A 16,551-nucleotide genomic window follows, 5' to 3' on the forward strand; every position below is an offset into this window, starting at 1 on the left:
ACACCAAGGGTAGATGAGCAGCCCTGAAAAAGGCTATTACAGGATAGTTAGTGCCTAGTCCAAGGAGTAGTGGGGTGTACCAGGGGCAGCTCACACTGGCTTACAAGATTTTACTATTAAATTTTCAGTATGAGCACTTATCCTTTGGAAATCAGCAAATGCTCCAAGTGATTTGTTGTTTTGTTGATTGTGTAGACTTTTAAAAATGCTAGAGAAAATATCAATAATACAGATGAAAGTATTTTGGGCATACTTTTTTTCCTTCAGAGATCTAGTCATTACACATATACCAGGCACAACCCTAATAGCAATCTGACCCTATGAGGTATGCAGAGGAAGCAATTTGCCCTTTAGCTATGGAGCCAAAGGTGTAGCACCTGACTTTTCTGCATTACTATCGCCAGTCTAGTATGAAGTCAAGGGCTGAACATCTAAGTCTTACTAACAGTTACTTGCCCAGTGGAAGAAATGGTACTTTAAAGACCAAAAAACCATGTCAACTATATCCATTTGGTCCCCTATACACTTTCTTATGGGGGCTTGGGAATACCATTACATTTGTATTCACTTTACCAAAGTGTCTTTGATATAGATGTAAAAATAAACATGATATGAGTGTCCCAGGCCTCAAAAAACGCCCCAGTAGATCTATCTACATTGTTTCCATGACAATATATTTGTGGGGTAGACTTAATGCTCTTACTTTCTATGTGAATATTTTTATTCTCTTATGGGAAGAGAGTGATAGGTAGAGAACTATCTGTGCAATCAGGATGACCTGAATTTAGGTGTTGCCTCTGACCCATATGAACTATGCCCTTATGCCTCTAAATCATAACTTCTCAAATTTCCCAAGGTAACTCTCTAAGGTAGTAAATTACAGATGACTGCTAATCTGTATCAATAGAAGGAATTCCCATACTGTGAGTTCCCTGGACAGATGAAATTACAGGGTCAAGATAATAAAAATAGCAGGAAATCTTAAAGATGACGTAGAGATGAGAGTGGGGAAGGAACTTATCAATAAGTACTTTTTTGGTTTGTTTTCTTTTGTTTTTGCAGGGCAATGGGGGTTCATTGACTTGCTCAGGGTCACACAGCTAGTAAGTGTCAAGTGTCTGAGGCCGGATTTGAGCTCAGGTACTCCTGACTCCCGGGCTGGTGCTTTATCCACTGCACCACCTAGCTGCCCCATAAGTACTTATTAATATTAGAAAGACCACACACCTCAATTGACGTGAAAATAATATAACTTTACTTTGGAATAAAAATCTTCATCCTATTAACTCTAATTTCTTCTCATTGTAGATTTTTAAAAATGTACTTCATCAACTGACGGATCCCAGTCTTAAATTCTCATTCTAGTTTTAAACACCTATCGTGTTCAGCACAGAATGTGCTCTAGGCCTTGGATATACACATAGATAAAAATTAAATGGTCTATTTTCATCCATTATAAGAAAGGACACTGCTTGTGGGGAGGATCAATGGGTATGAATGGAGTTTTGATGAGGTCTAAAGGATGAGTTGCTGAATTATTGCTGAAAGCTATTTTTAGAGTTATTGATTTTATCTGGGCTGTGTGATCATCAAAGGTACATTTTAGTTAATTTTTAGTTCCACAGACTCTACATGATGAAATGAAGTAGAGATATAGGTTTACTCTTCTCACTAAAGATAACAAAGATATTGGGTTATACCCATTCACATTAATCTGTGCCCACATGGACTTTCCTGTATTTGCTAAATTCAGGACAGGAACATACATATACACACACTCATGTGCATGTGTACACACACAGACATATAATGTAAAAAGAGCTAAGACTTTTCAGGGCCTTTTCTAACTGTGAAATGTTACTTTTCAGTTAAATTCCTCCCTTTTTATTTATCTCCACAGTGGGAGAAAGCCAAAAACAGAGTTTTCAGTGGGCATGTCATTTACCTTGAGTGAGTCTGTAGAAATGGCCAGAGACAAGAAATACCAGTATTTCTGAGGACTCCCCAGTTACAGAATGTTATGCTTTGTGAGTGGAGTAAAAGTACAAGACAGACATATAATTTCATTGCTCAGTTTTAGAAAGGGAATGACCTTCACAAATTGAACTATTTTGCTTCAGCCTTTTAGAGACATGTTATTTTGTATGGGTATTCCCACTCCCAATGCAAGCCATAGCCACCTTCACATTAGTAGAATGTTTTAATACATTACCATGGCTGAAATAATCTGGCACCTTATAATAAAGTTTCTAGTAATGAGTCTTTCCAAATAACATGTATGGCGCACATTGCCTCACTGACCCTGTAATTGGGCCTATAAAAAGAACTATAAACACTTAACAAAATAATATATGTTTCATCCAATTAAACTAAATGGCACAAAGCAAGCTATTTGACAGGTCTAGGCTACCATCTTTTGACTAAATAGATCTAAATGCATTTTAAATAACTACATATTTTCCCAAGTTATTCAAGAAAATAAGAGTTTGCCCTAAGTGCCTTAAATCTTTAAAAAATAATCTTCGGAGGGGCAGCTAGGTGGTGCAGTGGATAAAGCCAAGGCCTTGGATTCAGGAGGACATGAGTTCAAATCAGGCCTCAGATACTTACTAGCTGTGTGACCCTGGGCAAGTCACTTAACCCTCATTGCCCTGCAAAAATAATTAATCATAATAATAATCTTTTTCATTTACATTAAGTTCATTTCTTAATATATTTCTTTTTCCCCTACTCTACATAGAAAGTCATCCATTGTTCACAAAGAATAATGGAAGAAAGAAAAAAAATGCAATTTAGAAAAACCAGCCAGCTCTTCAACTGATATTTCATACCCATGATCCTCTAGCACCTGCAAAGAAGGGAAGGAGGTGAAGTGCTTTAAACCTGAGAGTACTAAATACCAACATATAGCAGCTTCCACGAAGTACCTACTATGCACCATGCTTGGCAGTGGGGAGACAAAGCCAAAGTGAAAAATGGACCCTACCTTCACGGAGATTACAGTATGCATATTTAAAGTCTCATAGTTGTGTGGGATGGGGCCTTGCGTGTTTTCTTGTGGTATATTCATTATTTAAACAGTTCTATCCAATATATAACTTTGGGTTCTTGTACCCCAAGCAATCCCATGAATGATAATCAGTGGGCCTTGCTCCAGAAGTTAGGAATGAAAAGTACCTGCCCTAGGAATCCTCCTGCCCAGAATGAAGAGAAGATATTAATACACAGTTCAGGCCAATGGCTCAATTAAAAACAAAACAAAACAAACAAACAAAACCTGCATCAGGATGAAATAGCCAAAGAAGACAAACTTATTAAACCTTCCAAAGCAATGAGCATGGATGTCACTATGGTAAAGAACATTCCATGCTGCAAAAAGTCCTTGGACATTCTGTCACTGTGCTGCCTCTATGAAACGCTGTTAAAGATTTCAGCACATCCACTTTCAGAGCTCTTTTACTCAGGCACATACATTATACATGCACACATGCTCTCTCTCTCTCTCTCTCTCTCTCTCTCTCTCTCTCTTTCTCTCTCTCTCTCTCTCTCACACACACACACACACACAAGGTACTTACACTTTCCTTTTTATACACAGTGAGGATACATTTCAGTGTGTTTCCATATCCCGTTCCTGCTTGTAAGCGAGTCTGTTGAGAGATTTGACAATAATGAGAACTTAGAATTAAAAGATTATGGAATGTTAGAGCTATCACGTTAGACATAATTAAGTCCAGTTCCTTCTTTGTCTGGATGAGGAAAGTAAGGTGCAGGAAGAGGAAACAAGTTAGGTAAAGCTACCCATATAGTAGCAATGGGGGAACTAGAACTCCAACTGTGGAAGGGATACAAATTACAATCTCTTTGGGAAGATGAAATGTATAAAAATATGACCAATTAGCTAATAATTAAAAGCATCTATGGTAACTTTAAAATATATAAAACTGTAAAATGAATGAAACTGACAATCTGAACAACAGGAATTTAGATAAAGGTAATATCATTATGGTCTAGAGTTGCTAAGAAGCGCTTTATAGAATTAGTGGGAATTCAATTGGGCCCCGAAATTATCTCACCTTCAGCCCCCAAACTAAATGCAATCCATCATCTCAGTGGTGAATAAGCTATTCCTTCTGTTCTAAGCACAAGATGTAGTGACACCCTCCTCCTACTCCCATCACTACCAATGGCGGTGGCCTCACTTTTATCTTTTTATTACAGCTCTCTCATTCTATTCCCTTTCCCCCAACTGTTTGCCCTCTATTCTTCCTCAATTTCTTCTTCCTCCCCTACTTCTAATCTTCCAGTGAAACAGATTACAATTGCTTATTTCCACTGGTATAAAAATAACAATAGTAATAATGATGGTTTGATAATTAACATTTACATAGTATTTTAAGGTTTGTAAAGCTCTGTACATACTTTACTTCAAGTGTTCCTTACATCAATACTGTGGGGTACATACAATAGGTATTAAAGAGTTGATCATGAAATTTCAGAGTGGAAAAAAGACTTATCCAGTAGAGTAGCCTCCAGAGATCTGTTTCTAGTCCTGTGATATTTCATGATTAGCAATGATTTAGATAAAAGCAGAGATGCTATGCTCAGCATATTTGCAGGTTACAGAACATGACAGGATAGGGGGGGAAAAAAGGAAAGGTTCAACAAACAACTACTCCAAACAGATCTAGAAAACACACTAAACTAAATCCTGTTTGAGAAATCCAAGGGGGAAAAACACAGGGAGTCATTTTTTTCTGGCTCAGGTTGGCATAGGGAAACAGACAGTGTTTTCCTATTACATAGGGGTGGAGTGTATCCAAGAATGGCTTCATGTAGCAGTCCAGGGAAGGGAGAGACTGTGCTCTAGGGCACAAAGAGATACTAAATCCAGAACAGAAGATCTAAATGTATGTAGGGCTCAGGAATGGCTACCAAATGACAGCAATCTTGTTCACTACCCAATTCTGGGTCATAGATCCAGGAGAGAAGGAGGATCTGAGCAGTATTTCAGGGTGAGGAGTGCTTGAAAGTATTAGGTTGTGCACCAAGAAAGTAGTAAGTTCAGAAGCAAATAATAGATGCATGGTTCTCCATCTAGCAGTAGAACAGGATCTCAGTTCCAGGTTCCATCGCAATCTAAAGCCTGAAGGAGAAATGAAGGCAGAAATCCAATATCAAAAGAGAGGTTGCAGTTCTGTAACTGTGAACCAGCAAAGCTGGTTCCAACAGGATGAGAGTAGCTGAGTCCTGCAGCAGTCTATTGGAATTCCAACTGGGGTATGTTACTCAGACATAAACTCAGGTCAGGAACTCATAGAGCTCATAGTAGGAAGACAGAAATAAGATACTGTCCTGGATTAGACCATTTTGGAAGCAATGACAGCTTGTAGATCCTCAGCCTAAAACCATCTCTGAAATCCTGTAATAACACAATGTTCAATACGTAAGGGAAACTGCAGCAGGACCAGCCCACACATTTCTTCCACTAGAGTATAGAACTTAATCCTAACACAGAATCTGAAGTCAGGAAGATAACTGAAAGAATTAATAATACCCCAAAGATGAATTCCACCATAAAAATTAATATGGTAACAGGGACATTCAGGACACAAACCCAAAAGAAGAAAATGAACCCAAAACAACCACAAGTAGAACTGCAAATAAAACCACAGGTTGGGAACAATTTGAACTAGAATCTTTGGTAGAGGTAAACAAGGGTTTTAAATAGATTAAAATGTTTTTAAGAAATTAAATGAGTAAGCTAGGTTAAAAAAAGAGAAAATAAGAGGAAGAATGGAGGAAAGACTAAGAAAAGGAATTAATAGCTTGGAATAAGAGATGTAAAACCTTACTCAAACAACAAAATCTCTTAAATGAGAATGAACCAAATAGAAGTCACAATTCTATGAGACAACAAGAAATATCAAAACCAAGTCAAAAATGGGGGGAGGGGAGGAAGGAAATGTAAGACATCTTATTGGAAAAACAATTGATCTGGAAAACAGGTCAAGGAGAGAGAACTTAAGAATCATTGGACTACCTGAAAAAATGTGACCAAAAGAAGACCCTCTGTATCATATTACCAAAGAAAAATAATAATCATAAAATAAAACTGCTCCAACCTCTTAGAGCCCTAGGGGCAATGTAGAAATCAAAAGAATCTGTTGGCTATCTACTGAAGGAAACCACAAAAAGAAAACTGCCAGAACACTAAAGATAAAATCTAAAGCACCCAAGTCAAGGATAAAATTCTGCAAGAAACCAAAAAGAAAGAATTCAAAGGATATGAACAGGCAGTTTTCAGATAAAGAAAACAAAGCTAGCTATAGTCATATTAAAAAACACTCTAAATCACTTATTGATTAGAGAAATTCAAATTAAAACAACTATGAAATACCACCTCACACCTATGAGATTGACTAATATGACAAAAAAAGTAAAATGATAAATGTTGGAGAGAATGTTGAAAAACTGAGACACTAATGTAGTGTTGATGGAGTTGTGAACTAAGCCAACTATTCAATTTGCAACTATGATCAAAGGGCAATCACACTTCATACCCTGTGTTTCTACAATACCAGTACTATGTCTACATACCAAACAGATCATAAAAAAGGAAAAGGACCTACATGTGTAAAAATATTTATAGCAGCTCTTTCTGTGGTGACAAAATATTGGAAACTGAGAGGATGCCCACCAATTGTGAATGCCTAAACAAGTTGTGGTATATGAATGCAATGGAATACTGTTGTATAAAAAGAAATGATGAGAAGGCAGATTTCAGAAAAATCTTGAACTGATGCAAAATGAAATGAGCACAACGAAGTAAATTCTGTACACAGTAATAGCAACATTGTGTGTGATCAACTGTGAATCACTTAGTTCTTTTCAGAAATACAATGATCCAGGACAATTACAAAGGACTCATGAAGGAAAATGCTATCTATATTCACAGAAAGAATGGATAGAGTCTGAATGCATATTGAAACATTATTTTCACTTTCATTATTTTTTGTGTGTTTTTTCCTTTTGATGTTTCTTCTTTCACAAATGTGACTAATATGGAAATATGTTTTACATGATTGCATATATATAACATATCAAATTGCTTACCATTTTAGGAAGAAGGGAGGGAGAAAAAGAAAAATTTGCAACTAAAAATCTTGTAAAGTAAATGCTAAAAATTATCTCACATATAATTGGAGAAAATAAAATAATATAAGAATACAGTTAAAAGAAAAAAAGAGTCTATGATGGAGCCCAAAAGAGAAGCTACCTAAGACCTAAGGGTAACATCCTGCCAATTCAGCAAAAGTATTTTCAGAAACTGTGCTACTCCTTTCAAACATGTGTTCTCTATGTGTGTGTGTGTGTGTGTGTGTGTGTGTGTTCTCTATTCTTGATCCCACTTGTCATAGACTCTGAATGTACTTGTAGAAGAATGCTTCAGGCTTCTTGAAAGATGTTTTGTACCAACTGCTTAGTAAATATCCCTTTCTAAAAACTACTTTTAAAAAAGATTAAGAAAGAATTTAAGGATAAAATACATTTTAACAGCCACCACTATAAAGAATTGGAGTGCTTGGTACAAAATATTCCAAAAGGCAAAGTGTAAAGGTTTAAAAATAACTTTCCCAGAAAAACTGATCAGGGAAAAAACTGCTCTTTAATGAACCCAAAGATGTTTAAACATTCCTGATGAATAGACCTGAACTGAATAAAACATTTGAAATATGAACTCAGAAGTCATATAGAACAGAGATTAGACTTATTCTGTGTGGCCCTAGAGAGCATAACCAGGAATAATGGGTAAATGTTGCAAAGAGTCAAAATTAGGCCTGATATTAAACAAATTTCTATGAATTAGAGCTATCCAAATATGAAGTGGACAGCCTAGAGAAGTCTTCCTTTCTAGGAGTCTTCTAGCAGAGACTGTATGATCAGTTGTCAGGTATGTTGTGGGCAATGGGGTGGAGGGGTTGGGGAGGGAAGGGATTACTTTTGTATGGCCAGAGGGCCACAAATCCATTCCAACTAAAATGCTGTGAAACAGTGATGTTAAGTCTAGGGAACAGAAGACTTAGAGTGTGCAAGATTTTTATCTTAAAACATTTGGAGGTATGCAATAGAGAAGTGGTAGCAGATTGATTCTGTTTGGCCACAGAAGTAGGATCAGTAGTTGAGCCTTGGAACGAGGTCAGTTTAGGGTTAACATGTTAACAAGAACTTTTTGATAATTAAGGAAGTCTCTCCTTTGAATGGTCTTCTTCATAGTTTAGTAAGCTTCCTGTTACTGGGGATATTCAAACAGATGTTAGATTGCCAGTTGTAGGAATATCATGGAGGGCATTCCTGTACTATGGTAGAAATTTTATTGAGTGACCTTTGTGGTATGCCCAAACTCTAAGCTTCTATTAGATGATCTTGTTCATATTCTGCTTGTTGTATTTAGGCTTCTGGTTGGCTTCTATCATACATATATTGAAATTTACTAAAATGAATTCAATAACCACTAATTAGGTGACTATTATGGGAATGCCCATTGGCAGATGGTACTCAACCCTCAAGAAGCTTATATTTTGTTGAAGGAAACAAATCCATACTGCTTTTAAAATGGAAAAAAATGCAATAGTTTCAGCAGTGGTTATTATTTTTTTTTAGCATTTTTCTCATAATAACCCTATAGGAGCACAAGTAGTGTTAGATTCATATTTTTTTTGGGGGGGAGGAGGGTCTTGTTCTAGACTTGATTTCATCTGTGTAGGGAACTTTCTCTACCAGTGAAGATTAGTAACTTATCCTCCCTGCCACTTAATAGTGGTTTATTTTTTTCAAATACATGTAAAGATAGTTTTCAACTTTTGTTTTTGAAATATTTTGAGTTCCAAATTTCTCTCCCTCCCCTCATCCATCCCTAAACAGCAAGAAATTTCATATAGGTTATAGGTACAATGATGTTAAATATATTTCCATATTAGTCATATTGTGAAAGATCAGAACAAAAGGGAAAAACCACAAGAAAAGGAAAAAAACCCAAAAAAGTGAAAATAAAATGCTTTGATCTGTATTCAGATTTCATAGCTCTTTCTCTGGATATGGATAGCATTTTCCATCATGAGTCTTCTGGAATTGTCTTGGTCCACTGGATTGCAGAGAAAAGTTAAATCTATCATAGTTGATCGTTGCACAGTGTTGCTGTTACTGTGTACAATGTTCTTGTTCTGCTCACTTTACTCAACATCAGTTAATGTAAGTATTTCCAGGTTTTTCTGAAATCTGCCTGTTCATTGTTTCTTATAGCACAATAGTATTCCATTACATTCATATATCACAACTTGTTTAGCCATTCACAGTTGATGGCATCCCCTCAATTTGCAATGTTCTGCCATGACAAAAACAGCTGCAGGCAAGAGACGGCAGCAGGAGACACACTGTTGTACGTGAGGGATAGCTAATGAGCAGGTGTTGCTGGACCACAGAGTACAGAAAGGGAGCAATATGTACAAAATCCAGAAAGAAAGTGAGAGCCAGGTTGTTTGAGGGCTGTAAATGTCCCAAAAAGAAGTTTGAATCTACTGTGCTACTGACAATAAAATGGTGAAACAAATGGTGAAGGGAGAAGCAGATAGGACTTGAGTCCTGACTCTGCTAACTGGACAAGCTCTAAGTTCCCTCTCAGATCAAAATCTCAAGCACTGATTCCAGGATTCTGCAAGGAATGTATTTGGAAAACCTTTTAGATCTTACAGTGTGATGTAAATCAGAGATTGCTGCTATTATTTCAATTTGACCCCATCACTATTTGAATTTAGACTGTCACTTTACTCATCTGGTCCTAATCTTTTTCATCTATAGAATGAAGATAATGATATTTGTACTTACTCCACAGAGTTTTTGTATGGATAACATGGATGTAAGGTGAGAAAGAAATGTGTGACATTATAATTATTAGCAATCATGAAGGCCTGAAGGGAAAGGCTAAATCAGCCAACTAGTCCACTACATTAAGTACCTACTATATTCCCATTACTACATTAAGTGCCTAGTACGTGTCAGTCACTGGGGATACCAAAAGTGAGGGAAAAGCATACCTAATCTCAAAGAACTCACTGTATAATGGGGGAAATAACATACCAACAACTATATTCAAACAAGATATTACAAAGTCAGTTGGCAGTAATCTCAGAGGGAATGCGCTAAGGAGGACTAGGACAGGCTTCTGGCAGAAGGTAGGACTTTATCTAAGGCTTGAAGAAAGCCAGAGAAACCAAGACCCAGAGATGGAAAGGTGAGAATTACAGGCATGGGGGGCAGCCAGTGAACATACTTGGAGTAGGGGATGGAGTATATTGTTCAAGGAAATGAAAAGAGAACAGTGTCACTGGATTATAAAGTACATCTAGGAGAGAGGAAGGTATAAAAAGACTGAAAATGTAGAAAAGGGCCACGTCGTTAGGGACTTTTAGAGACAAACAGAATTTTATGTTTGATTCTTCAGGTAATAGGGAGCCACTAGATTTTATTGAATAAGGGAATAACATAATTAAACCCATGCTTGTAAGAAAAATAATTTGACAGCTGATTATAGGATGGATTGGAGAGAGAGAAAACAAGTCAGGGAGAGATGATGTAACAAAAGCCTGCACCAGGGTGGTGGCAGTATCAAAGGACAGATGCTACAAAGGTAGAAACAACAGGACTTGACAGGTGATTGGATATGAGGGATGAGTGAGAATAAGGAGTCAAGGATGCCTGACATCTAGTTTATAAACTCAGGTGAGTGGGAGGACAGTGGTACCCTCCACAGTAATAGGGAAGTTAGGAAAAGGAGAGGGTTTTAGGGAATAGATGATAGCTGAGGACAGATATTTTTCCATTCTTTCCCCATGATGAGTGTACTCTTATGCTCCACCCTGAAAACACTAGTAACTGGCAATACCCTCCTCATCCACCAACATTTCCTAAGTTTTTCAAAAAATCAGGCATACTGACTAAATAGTTACCTTTTCTTCAGAAGACATTTTTCTCAAGTCCCCACTTACATCCTCTTCAATAACAAGGCATCTAGGTGGTGTGGTTAAGTCCTGGCTTGGAGTCAAGAAGCCTCGAGTTTGAATATTACCACAAATACTATGCTACTATGGGCACAGTCACTTAAGCCTATCACTTCATTTTTTTGTAGATAAAATGAGGGGTTACATTTATTGACTTCTAAGGTCCCTTCTATCTCTAAATCTGTGATCCTTTGTTTGAAAATACTTTTGGAAAGGGATTGAGAGTCAACTTGAGAATGCTCACGAAAGGGACCTTCTAGACAGCAAGTTCCTTTGAGTCTTATAGGGAGACATTCTGGATCTGAGCTCCTGTAGCAGGCTATGGGACCACCCCGGAGTTTCTCACCTACACCTCTTAGAAGTGCCAGAAAGCGGGGCAGCTAGGTGGCGCAGTGGATAGAGCACCGGCCCTGGAGTCAGGAGTGCCTGAGTTCAAATCCGGCCTCAGACACTTGACACTTACTGGCTGTGTGACCCTGGGCAAGTCACTTGACCCCAATTGCCTCACTAAAAAAAAAAAAAAATAAAAAAAAAAGAAGTGCCAGAAAGCATTAGGTCAGTAAGAGTGTCATCCTGCACAGCAGTTATTCTTTACCCTTCAAAATGGCCATGGGGAACTGCATCCTCCATACCTTAACTGTGTCCAGAGGATGACCCACAACAACACTTGAAGCACCTGTAGATGAAAAGAAAAACAACACAATATGGTGATTCCTTACTGCTTCCCACTTAACTCACAATGTCCAAGTACAAATCAGGTTAGAATTCATTCACAGAATCCACAATGCGGAAGCATTACAAAGAGGAGGCATTTGTGTCCTAAACTGTAGTAGTTGGTACTAAGGGTAGCTTTAAAATACCATTAAAAACGTGAATAATGCGAAGACCAGGAAACCAATTCTACAGTAACTTTTTAGCTATCATATCTAAAGGATGATGAATATGAAATAAAGAACCTGTGACCAAGAAAAGCCAGGTCAAATTAACACATTACAAAAGTCAAAGTGATTACTCTGTTTAGGAGATCTCTTCCTAGACACAATAAAACTTATAACCTACATTTGGGCCTTTGATAAGTCAAAGGGGTGAGTATCCTGAGGGATATTACAGCCCCCACCCCTAATGAAGGAGATTCCATCAAAAGGGCCCCTAGACATTAATTATCTATTAGCTAAAAATACTTTGCATATATATATATGCTCTACTTCTTTATTTGTATTTCCCCCTAGTAAAATGTAACTTCCTTGAAGGCAGGAATCTTTCCAGGCCTTCACAAATCTTTTCTTCCCCAAGCTAAACAGAGAAGCTAAAGTAAGATTCTTTCCCATTTGTAGTTACTTTAAAAAGTATTTTGAATATATAGTATATCTACTAATATATGTATATTTTTTGTCCCCCCAGAAGAATGTAAAATCCTTGAAGTCAGGGATTAGATTTCTACTGTCCTTGAGTTATCCTTAAGTGGCAGAGGTAAAAAGATCCCAGACACAGGGCTTCACCTTGCCCAAAGACATGGAAATTGGTATTTGAATGTAGGGATATTGTAGAGATAGTATAATAACAAGAAATCTAATATGGTGGGACCAAACTGAGTAAAAAGTTGTAATGTATGATAAATTTGAAAAGGGAATGTGAATCCAGGTTACAAAGCATCTTAAATCCCAAAGAGAGGGGTTTATATTTTATCCTAAAGGTAATAGGGAAGCACAAGAGTTTACTGAGCCAGGGAGTGACATGGCCACTGTTGCTTGGAAATATTTTTCCTCTGCTTTGGAAATAGCATTCTAACAACTGTATGGAGGATGGATTGGAGAGGAGAAACACTCGAGGCAGGGAGAATAATGAAGAAAGTACCACAATAGTCCAGACCAGAGATAATGAGGGTCTGAATTTGGGTAGTTGTGGTGTGAGTAAAGAGAAGGGAATGATGAAGGAGGTATGGACAGAAAATTTGAGAAGTCAAGGATAACTTCAAAGTTGCGAAACTTAGTGATTGGAAGGAGAATGGTCACCCTTGACAAAAATAGGTAAGTGTGGAAGAGGGTTGAATTCTGAAGAGACGGTGAGTTCTATTTTGGATATATTAACTTTGAGATGCCTAGACGACATCCAGTTGGAAATGTCCAACAAACAGTTGTTGAGGTGGGCCTGGACCTCAGAAGAGAATTCCGGACTAGATGTACATATTTGGAACTATAACTCCCTGCATAACAGATAAATACAGTCTAACATGCTTTAAAAGTGTGGGTTGTATCCCCAAAAGAGAAAATGACTCACTTGTAGAAAAATATTTTTAGCAGCTCTTTTTGTAGTGGCTAAGAATTGGAAATCAAAGGAATGCCCATCAATTGGCGAATGGCTAAACAAGTTGTGGTAGATGATGATGATGGCATATTATTGTGCTATTAAAAAATAAGAAACAGGATGACTTCAGAAAGGCCTGGAAAGACTTGTACGAACCGATGTATAGTGAAGTGAGCAGAACCAAGAGAACACTATGCACCGATATAGCAATATCGTTTGAGGAAGAACTATGAATGACAACTATTCTCAGCAGTACAATGATCCAAGACAATCCCATCTCCAGAAAAAGAACTGATGTTGATTGAACACAGACTGAGGCATGCTATTTTTCACTTTCTTTCGTTTTTCTTTTATTCAATTTTTCTTATGCAAAATGACTAATATGGTAATGTTTTATATAATTGAACATATATAACCCACATCTGATTGCTTATCACTTCAAAGGAGGGAGGGGAGGAAGGGAAGGAGGGATAAAATTTGGAATTCAAAGCTATAAATAAAAATGTTTATTATTTAAAAAGTGTGAGTTCTTATTATGGTTGTTTTTTTCCTCCTATAAATTCCTATACTTCTCTTGACATCTTGTATGTGCTATGTAGGCACAACTGAGGAAAACATCATGGTAGTGTGGAAAGAACACTGAACATAGAACCACAAGATCTGATTTCATATTCCAGTTTTGATACTTAATCCTTATGTGACCTTAGGCAAGTCACTGCACATCCCTGTACCTCAGCTTCCTTATCTGCAAAATGGGTGACCACCAAAGCCTCTTCTAGCTCTACATTTGTAATTCTCCTTAACTTCCATGTAAATTTTAACCACTCTAGAGGACACCATCTTCAGGGTAATCGGAGTGCTTGCTAGGGGGCATCACAGGGTGTAGTGCAGGCTAGGAGCACTTTCCTGAAGACAGGTGCTAAAGAGTCTTTCTCTTATGAGGTGAGTGAAGGTAAAAGTGGGAAAGAGAAAAGTAAGAAAGGGGAAACGGGAGTGGAGGACACAGTATAAAGAAGAGAAGAGCCAGAAAGGACCTGTTCAAGTTAGAAGAATTGTAAATTAATCACTGAAGAGGGAGAGGGAGGTTAGTGAATAATAGAGAGCACAGAAAATGAGTCCAGTCTTCCTAGTGTCCTTTTGACTATCTTCCAGACATATTTTTCTCCTCTATTGGAGGGGAACAGAGCCATGGGGAAGAACGGGGAATAGGGCCAAGTGTGCTTGAATGAATAGTGATTTTAGGAAAAAGAACAAATGAGGGCAACTAAATAGTCCAGAGGTTGCCAAAGAATAGTCTTGAAGAAATATTGGAGAAAATAAAAAGGCTTAAACAAGACTAACAATGGGAATGGAGGAGGGGGAAGGAGAAGAGGAGACGATAAATGGGGAAATGGTAGAGTTTTCTCAAAGTGAACAGGAAATAAGCAGGTCTGAAAGATTTCTGAGGCTTTTAAAAATGTCAGACCAAACCCCCAGCTACTTCAGTAACAGTTTGAACAGTTAGATAATTTGGGTGCATGAAAGGTATCTCCTTGCAAGGTTTCTGGGCTAATTCATTCGGATGATATAACTGGCTATATCTCACACTTAGCTCCAACCAGCTTGCTCAGCCCTCTGACTCCATCAGTCTCCCAAGGGGAGCACTAGCTCTTCCTTGCCTGTAACTACTAGGAAATGGGAATTCAGAAGGCATCCTGGATCCTGGTAGCCTCGCCCTTTGGCAAAGGGTGCAGTCAGCTAGAAACATTGTCAAAACACTCATGTCTTATTTCTGTTGAGTCAGAACACACACTTATCAAGATTTCCCACTGGCAATCAGATATGTCCAGTCATAAAAGGGTGTGAACTTAAAAAAAAATCTTATTGGTTGAGGACTCTTACTAGGAGTTTAATAATTACACTATCAATCCACACATGTGGGAAATTTTAGTTAAACCAGTAACGGTTTAAAAACAGGTTTAATATTTTCCTTTTTTTTCTTAATAAAGGTAAAAATTTGGCAAGGTGACCTCCTTAGATACAACACACAAATATCCCCTGCAAGGGTGGGCACGGGGCATAAACATCTAAATGCCTAAGCCTATGGAAAATTTATGCTGATTTACAACCTATTGACATATTCAGTCAAGCTTGCTCTGAAATGCACATGTGCTCAAAAACTTCCACCCTTGTCGTCTATTTCATAAGAGTGATTCAGGGTCAGCTCTCCTACCCCGTCAGGGTCAGCGTTCAATAACATCACTGTCCCACCTCCTCCCCATTGCTGATCTTTAGGTCCCGGGAGATTCCAAAAGACAAACTTACCCCCGACCCAGCCAGCCAAAAAATCTTCCATAATTTAGCAGTGCCGTTCCAACTCCACCTGAAGATCTATTGTGATTGTTTATTTTAAAAGGGTGCAGGGAAACAGGATGGGCAGATGAGGGGCGGGGGACGACGGGGGAACCTTTAAAAGTTTACAAGCCCCATTCAGCTTCCTTTGCACGTGCTGCCGGTTAGAGATCCAGCCTCCGGCAGCTGTGATAACGCTCAGGGGTTTCTCCAAATCCAAGGGCAGCTCGGAGCTATCCCAGCCCGTGTCTGATTGTACAAGTTTCGAAGAACTTGAAACTAGCAGAGCAGGACTCTTTACCTCTCCCACAGCATGTCTCAAAGTAGCTCACCGCTGGGGTTACAGAACGCCCCTGAACCTTAAAGGCACAGTACACAGACCCAAGCAATGACCTGGGCAGGGCCTGTACAGATCACCCCTTGGTTCACAGTCTACATTGAAAGAGAACTTCAAACAAAGGCTAATGCTATCCCACTGAAACTGGCATGCCTGTAAATCACTGCAAAAAGAAAACTCCCACTTGTAATTTGCAGCTCAGTAGAGGAAAAAAGCAGAGATTAAGATCAAACCTCTGCAGGGTTAATTTCAGATGGTGGTACAGTGGTGAAAAGATTATAAAACATCTTTCTCCTCATAGCAGAGAGGGCAAGAACTACTAGAGGAGAAAGTTGCAGTTTCAGTTGTCAGATGGAATCAGTAGATCAGATCTTTGGAGATTTGTTTTTCTTGATTAGAAGGTAAAGGGATTAATTTCGGAAATAACTTCATTGTAAAAGTCTCATCAATAAAACCTTTATCTAATGGATTTTTTAAAGGTCAGGAGGTTCTTGAATTCTGATATTGGATGTTTAATCAAAC

At 38.1% G+C, this 16,551-nt stretch overlaps 1 protein-coding gene across 1 annotated transcript in view; it reads right to left on the reverse strand.

Moving 5' to 3' along the window:
• Positions 1-16,009, reverse strand: part of SLC25A48 (solute carrier family 25 member 48) — a 66,267-nt gene extending 50,258 nt beyond the window's left edge. The window contains exons 1-3 of the mRNA XM_043987098.1: positions 15,666-16,009; positions 11,690-11,733; positions 3,579-3,650 (exon numbers count right to left, since the gene is read on the reverse strand). Of these exons, the coding sequence (XP_043843033.1) occupies positions 3,579-3,650; positions 11,690-11,733; positions 15,666-15,696 (147 nt within the window). The 5' untranslated portion in view covers positions 15,697-16,009. The remainder of the gene's footprint in view (positions 1-3,578; positions 3,651-11,689; positions 11,734-15,665) is intronic.
• Between the last annotated feature and the right edge of the window lie 542 nt (positions 16,010-16,551).

This window comes from Dromiciops gliroides, chromosome 2 (assembly GCF_019393635.1).
Source record: "Dromiciops gliroides isolate mDroGli1 chromosome 2, mDroGli1.pri, whole genome shotgun sequence".
Taxonomy (NCBI): domain Eukaryota; kingdom Metazoa; phylum Chordata; class Mammalia; order Microbiotheria; family Microbiotheriidae; genus Dromiciops; species Dromiciops gliroides.